Source organism: Oreochromis niloticus, linkage group LG8 (genome assembly GCF_001858045.2).
Source record: "Oreochromis niloticus isolate F11D_XX linkage group LG8, O_niloticus_UMD_NMBU, whole genome shotgun sequence".
NCBI lineage: Eukaryota > Metazoa > Chordata > Actinopteri > Cichliformes > Cichlidae > Oreochromis > Oreochromis niloticus.
In genome coordinates, this window is record NC_031973.2 from 14,340,402 (window position 1) to 14,347,433 (window position 7,032).

Below are 7,032 nucleotides of genomic sequence, written 5' to 3' on the forward strand. Positions count from 1 at the left end.
TGTTGAGTGGTCAAGAGCATTTCCATGAGCACGTTTTTATGAAAGTAAACGAGCTGCTGTGTGAAACTCTGAACATCTGAATTACGCTGAAGAGGTGTAAATGCTTTAAATGTGGCCGAGAAGAGGAGCCGATGCATCAGCAAAGTCAGGGAATCGTTTAAGCCTTTAACAGTCATTGTCCTGTAATGAAAGCTTCAGAAAAGGAATTTCTTCTATTTAAAAATGGACCATAGATTTTTAAAAAGGCACTAATAGGGAAAAAAAAGTCTTCTCACTCCCGTTAATGCACATAGTTTTTGTTTTATGCGGTTTGATTTCAAGCTCTTGGAAATTTCTGCCACCACAGAATGAATGGAATTTATTTATTTATTCATTTGAACCAAAAACCATAAAGAAACTATATATTTTATTTCCCACAATACAGTGAATAAAATGTGTTTTTTAGGCCCAAAACCTTCACTTTATATTCTGTTTAATGCCCCTCTGATAGACAGGTGTACCTTTGTTGGCCTACAGTAGTGGTCAGATTTGAAGGTGGGCACCAACAATGGGTTAGTTCTTTAAAATGAACAGTGTAACTCCTGCCAGTTTGCTGAAATCCTAAATTATTTAGGGTGTAATGTCTCCATACTGGAAACTCACTTGCATAAATAAACTGTTTATGGCCTCGGAGAGCAGGCCATAAGATAAGAGGCAATGGAGAGCCCCATCAGTCCAGTGTTTTTTCTAAAGTCTTGCCTGTTGACAGTAGGTTGACAGTGTTCCTGAAATGATTTTTGATTAATTTATGAATACAGTTAAAAGATGAAACAATGTTCATCCAAAGTATGAATTGTTTCTTTCCAAGTCTGTTGGAAAAAAAAAATGGCATCGTTACATAAGAAAATCCTTTAATCTACCTTCCTTTCATTGTTTTGTTGTTGTTTCTTTATCTTAAACGCCTTCTTTTCTTTTCTTTTTCTTTCTTTTCCTTCTTTTTTTTTTAACTAGGCTGACTGCTAGGCTTGTCTTTCTTCCATCTCGGCCATATTTTAAAACCTGGTTCAGGTGTAGGTCAGAAAAATCATTTTTAATGACCTGGAACTGACCTGGAATGTTTATCTCTGCAATGATGCGGAATGAATAGCTGTGAGTCAACCCCTGCTTTATAGCCTTCTGTACTTGCGATTGGAGATAAGAAGTTTACCATAATACAGCTGCTGTGAAGGAAGGACCACAGATCCGTGGTTGGGCCTGACCTCATGCCCACGGAATGTATTCTTAGCGATAAAAATATAAAACGGACAAGAGGAAAAACAAATTTTGTTTGTGGTTCGCCAGTGATGAAAACAGAGAAATCCCTGTAGTTCATGTCCTGCTGGACTTCCATATTTGGTTCATCGTGTTTCCATAACCGAGAAGATTTTTTGGACCGATGATAGTTATGGACAGTTTGGGGAGTGACCATCTGCTTCTCCTGCTTAATAAACGCTTGGTTTATTCGCCCATGCGTTTATTCCAACTGGTGAAGACACCAAAAAGAGACTGACTGAAAATTTAAGGTTCAGGTGTTTGTTTGCTTCCACAACTTCACCGCTGGGACCGTTTGCCCGCTGAGCTGCCTGATTGGTCGTGAGGAGCAATGATGTCACCGCGCGCTTTGCTGTCCCGGCCGCTTCAGCAGCCAACGCAGGCTGAGGACTCGAGAGGCGCTCCAGATGGAGTTGGCGCGCAGTGGGAGTAGAGCTATAGACTGTGAAGGCGTTGTTAGTGCTGCCTTGATGATCTCGACCTGGTTCCACTCACAGCCCAGCAGCCCGTCATGGGGGACGGTGGTGGCGCGTCCTCGCCAGTGAACTTCCAGAATGGCACGGGGAGCGAGGCGTCCGACTCACCGGGCTCCGCTGCAGCCGCGTCCGAGCAGTGGATGGCCGGCATGAGCCTGGTTATGGGTTTGATCGTCCTGTCCATCGTGTTCGGAAATATCCTGGTCATCGTGGCCATCGCCAGGACGCAGAGGCTGCAGACTCTCACCAACGTGTTCATCGTGTCGCTGGCGAGCGCGGACCTCATCATGGGGCTGCTGGTTGTGCCATTTGGCGCGGCGCTCGCGGTGCGCGGTTCTTGGCTGTATGGCACCTTTTTCTGTGAGTTCTGGATCTCCGTGGACGTTCTCTGCGTCACCGCCAGCATCGAGACCCTGTGCGTTATCGCCATAGACAGGTATGTGGCCATCACATCACCTTTCCGCTACCAAAGCTTGTTAACCAAAGCCCGGGCCAAAGCGGTGGTGTGTGTGGTGTGGGCGATCTCTGCGCTGGTCTCCTTCTTGCCCATCCTGATGCACTGGTCTCGGGACAGCGTGGACACAGACTGCTACGAGGACCCCGAATGTTGCGACTTTGTCACAAACAGAGCATACGCCATCTCCTCATCCATCATATCTTTTTACATTCCTCTCCTGGTCATGATATTTGTTTACGCCCGCGTGTACAGAGAGGCGAAAAAGCAGCTGAGGAAGATCGACAAGTGCGAGGGCAGGTTTCACAACACCTTAACCGGACTGACCTCCAAGTGCAAGAAGAGGCCGTCTAAGATCCTGGCACTCAGGGAGCAGAAAGCGCTCAAAACGCTTGGCATCATCATGGGGACGTTCACTCTGTGCTGGCTGCCCTTTTTCATAGTGAACGTCGTGAGGGTTTTTTGCGCAGAGGTGGTGGACAAGGACCTTTTCGTGTTTCTGAACTGGCTGGGGTACGTGAACTCTGCGTTTAACCCCATCATTTACTGCCGAAGCCCAGATTTCAGGAAGGCTTTTAAGAGGCTGCTGTGCTGCCCGAGGCAAGCCGACCGCAGGCTACACATTAGCTCCTGCGACCTGTCCCGATGCTCCGGCGGGTTCGTCTCCTCTCTGGAGCCCGGAACGTTGGGGATGTGGTCAGACTGCGCCGGCTTGGACAACAGTGATAGTAGCCTGGGGACCGGAAAGTTGTCTCACTCCGAATCACAGCTGTGAGAGAGGGAGAGGGGGGGGGACAAAGTTCAACTTCTGTTCAGGCAGATTTAGCAAAAGATAGTGACAAAATAGGCGAGTTTCCTTTTGGAGACGGAGTGCGTAAGAGCCATATCATTTCAATGGGGACCTTTTCAACAACAATCATTTGAGTTCAAACACCAGGCGAAAATGCTAGAAACGTGTTTGAAAGCCATTTTTAAAGCATCAGGATAAATTATTTTCCCGAGATCTCCCTTTGGCTCAGAGAGAGACTTTAGTGTGAAAGAGAAAATCAAATTTGCTGAAATTATAGCTCATCAACCCTAAAATGAGGTGGCTGTAAAGCTTCTGTGATTAAAAACCTGTCAGGTGCCGAATTTGAAATCCGGTGAATCTGTGCATCAGCCAAAGAGCGCAGTCGCACTCCTGTGATTTATGCCTGATATAAATATAAACTTTTCAGTTTTGATTTTGTTCGATAAACAGTTGATTTCTGCATTTATGATTTATAATGGGGACGTGAGAGCCCGATCCTCGCTCCAGGTTCGTGCGTAAAAATTCGCTCATCACCGCTCAGGCGCACTACAATAAACTGTTATTTAAAGGCACTGGATAAGAGCAAGGCATTTGTCGGAGTGACTGTATCGCAGTCATGTAGAGCTCACGAAGTATTTTACCTCACAGCCATCGGCAAGTGCAATTTGTACGACAGGTATTTGTTTATATTAAACATTCGTGTAAAATAGCCTATTTATTCCGCGCTGTCTTTTACAACTAAACGAGTAATTGTGAGGCTGATTCTAATGCCCGTTGTACATAATGTGCTGTTTAGTGCCCAAGAGGTATTTGAGCCTCTCCCTTTGTCTTTGGCTTTACATGCTGTTGTGAGGTGGTGTGTTATAATGTCTGTGAAAATAAAAGAAAGTTTTACTGTTTATTGCTGTTTAACCCATTTTCTTCTTGTTATTACTATTATTACTGTGGGAAGGTTTGACTTTACTCCACAGGGAGCTGTAGAAATTCTGAAATGCTAGAGGAGAAGTGATTGAAATGTAATCACATTCTGCAACCTCGGTTCGTTCACAATGTACAAAGAGACTAATAAGAGCAGCATTTTGTGATTAAACAGCGTGGCACCGAGAGGTAAACGGCGCTTTGCAAGATTTGTGAATTGGCGTGATGTCAGATGCTGTTGTGCTGCTGGGAGGAAGAGGAATCTGATTGGCCACCGTGGAGAAGGAGCCACGAAATCCGACTCTTGAACAATGCTTCTTGTGCACTTTAATGTTGCAGGGATAAATAGGGGTTTGTTTACATGCTTCATTAAAGTCCACTCGTGGGTGTATCGATATTGTAGGCTCAGTTCACAGCTGTCAGAGGAAACAATTGCGCACGGGGGTGAGGTGAGCCCTCTTCACGGCACACGCTCTAACTGGAAAAGCACAGGTGTTAGTGTGCTTAAAGGTGGCTCTGCTCTATTCAGGTTTCCAACTAATCCGTGACCCTGGGGTGTATGCACAATAACAGGATCCTGAAACCAAAGCATCTAAATGGATTTCACCTGTATTCATTTTATTATTTATACATTTACAAGTGTAACCTTTTAACCAGGGCTTTCTCTGCTGTGGGATACAAAGATGGCTCCAGTCTGTGAAAAAAACACTGTTTCTCCTAATCCACATCATATTCTAATCCAATTGCGCTACTACACATGCCAATTTGATGTTGGGAGTTTTATGTGCTTCTTCCCCTGCCAGTGTGTGTCTTCACATATTTATTTCCTGCATTTGTGGTTTGCATACAAGCCTGTTAAAAAAAACAACAACAACAACAATGTGTGGGTGGGTGGGGGCCTGGAGGTTCATCAGAGACAGATTTTTAAAAAGGATGGTCAAAAATGAAAGCGATCCAACATGTGCAGCTTAACTGGTAAAAATGCAGAGTTTCAAAGCCAAGCCAAGAAAACAGTGACAGCAAGGTTCCCCTTTTTCAGACCTTGAAAAGATACAGAAAAAGAGGCATTACACAGCTATTTACACAGGCAGAGAAGCTCTCCCCAGGATGGGAGGGCTGAGCTTTAGTCGTAAAATTAATGTGGTGACACTTTAAAACATAAGTAAAGGTTGGATCTACTACTACCACAAGAAAATTACAGTAGGTGGTATTTTATGTCTTGCTTTGATGTCCCCAAATGTTTTAAGCTCTCACCCGCATCCACTCTCACTCAGGTTAACCACCTCTCCAGCATGCTGTTTGATGGTTCCATTTTCCTCGAGCGATACTCTGAAAGCCTATAGAAAATATTTGAGTAAACACCACGGCAGCTGGTGTTATGAAGTGGCTCTTACAGGAGAGATTTGCAGTTCTTTCTGGGGAATATTAATCAGCCCTTAAGCTGGACGTCTTTAAAATGCATTAGCATGACGTGTTGTGCTAATGATGCTCTCCCAAAAGGGCCAGAGCTGTACATTTCAATTAGGCCGGAAAAACTGAATGGAACTGAGCTCAGCTGTTCTGGCTAATGAACAATGTTTAGATATGATTGGGTGAACTAATGAGTGTGAATGAGACCCAGCTTTTAGAAAAACGAATAACAACATCAGTGCAGCCAGCATCAGTGATGGCCTCCTGGCAAAGACCTGCTTCATTATTAAGCATTTGTTTGTTTGGCAGGAAGTTTGCGTTTGGGCAGATTAGCTGTGGGCTCACAGATGGAGGAGCTAATCAGTGGTTTTAAGAGTAATTGTTTCAAATTGCATGTGTATCAGCAGACATTTTGGCTGCTCCAAGTCAAAGTAGATAAAGCGATACCAACATGACCTCTGTGCCAGCAGAGGTTATAACTCCATATGGCGTCTACATTCAGAAATATGTTCGCCAGTGATTTACCCTTGGTGTTTCACCCACATGTCTCTGTGGTATTTTACAGACCAGGCTGGAGTGTAATATATGTAACTGTGATAGGCCAAGATCAGGGTTAAACACGGGGTTGTATTAGTAAACACTCCTAATTGAATTGTGTTTCATTACATCTTGTACATAATTTGTGGAATCTGAGACCATTTACAAGGAACTGAATAATGTCCCTCATAAAATTCCTATATCCCTACAACCCACACCTCTGTGCAACACCTAAACACTCCTTTGTTACCACTGCAAGATCACTGGGTGCTGAAGATGGGTGTAAGGAAGGCAATACTCAATGTTTTAGTAAATAACTTTCTTTCTTGCTGTAGGTTAAATAGTGTTAAATAAAGACTCATCTTTGCAGCAAATACATTGCAACAGTTAAACCTCATATAAAATAAGGGTAAAAACCTTTAAAAAAAAAAAAAGATGGAGGAGTTACATTTGTTGGCTGTTGGAATGGCAGAGACTTCAGCAGCCACAATTTCTGACCTTTGGAAATAGTCATTGTTTCCAGGTTTTATGATAAGCTTCAAAAACAGATGTTTAGACCTTTTACTGTTACGTACACCCCCATATTTCAGCAAATTCTCCCTCTGGTAATTAATTATTTGTTTTGGTTCTCCTGATTAGGTGCTGAGGCTCACGTACATGTTGGAACAAGCTGTTTCTCCTCCACCATTTATCAGCATACTTAATTCTAGAATTTGTTTTCACTTTTTTATGATCTACTATTAGCTCATAGGCCTCAGTTTTCAAGTTTGTTACTTGTTAATTAGTTTTGGGGCTTTGATCCAGCAGCCCACTAGATGCTTGGTTGATGGTGGGTTTTTTTTGCTTTATTTTATATTGTGTTTGTTGCTTTTTGAGTCATATTTTGTGTTGTTAAACTTGGTTTCCGTGAGCTTTTAATTTAGGGGATGTTACACATTTGGGGGCTCATCCGGGATCCAGACCTAACACAGCCCAAGCAAGAATAATAACTCCTATCATGTTTTGACTAGAAAGCGACTACAGTTTGGTCCATACGTTTCTGGGCAATCACACATTTTTTTGCATCTTTGCTTCTGTACATCAAAACAGTGAATTTTAAATCAAAAAATCAATATGCAATTGAAATACAGATTTTCAGCTTCAATTCAAGGTGTTTA

General features: G+C 43.3%; 1 protein-coding gene across 1 annotated transcript; it reads left to right on the forward strand.

The window, feature by feature from the left end:
- Positions 1-1,169: 1,169 nt before the first annotated feature.
- Positions 1,170-3,909, forward strand: adrb1 (adrenoceptor beta 1). The gene has a single exon (XM_005471266.4). The coding sequence runs from the start codon at positions 1,802-1,804 to the stop codon at positions 2,993-2,995; it is 1,194 nt and encodes a 397-aa protein (XP_005471323.1). The 5' UTR covers positions 1,170-1,801; the 3' UTR covers positions 2,996-3,909.
- The last annotated feature ends 3,123 nt before the right edge of the window (positions 3,910-7,032 follow it).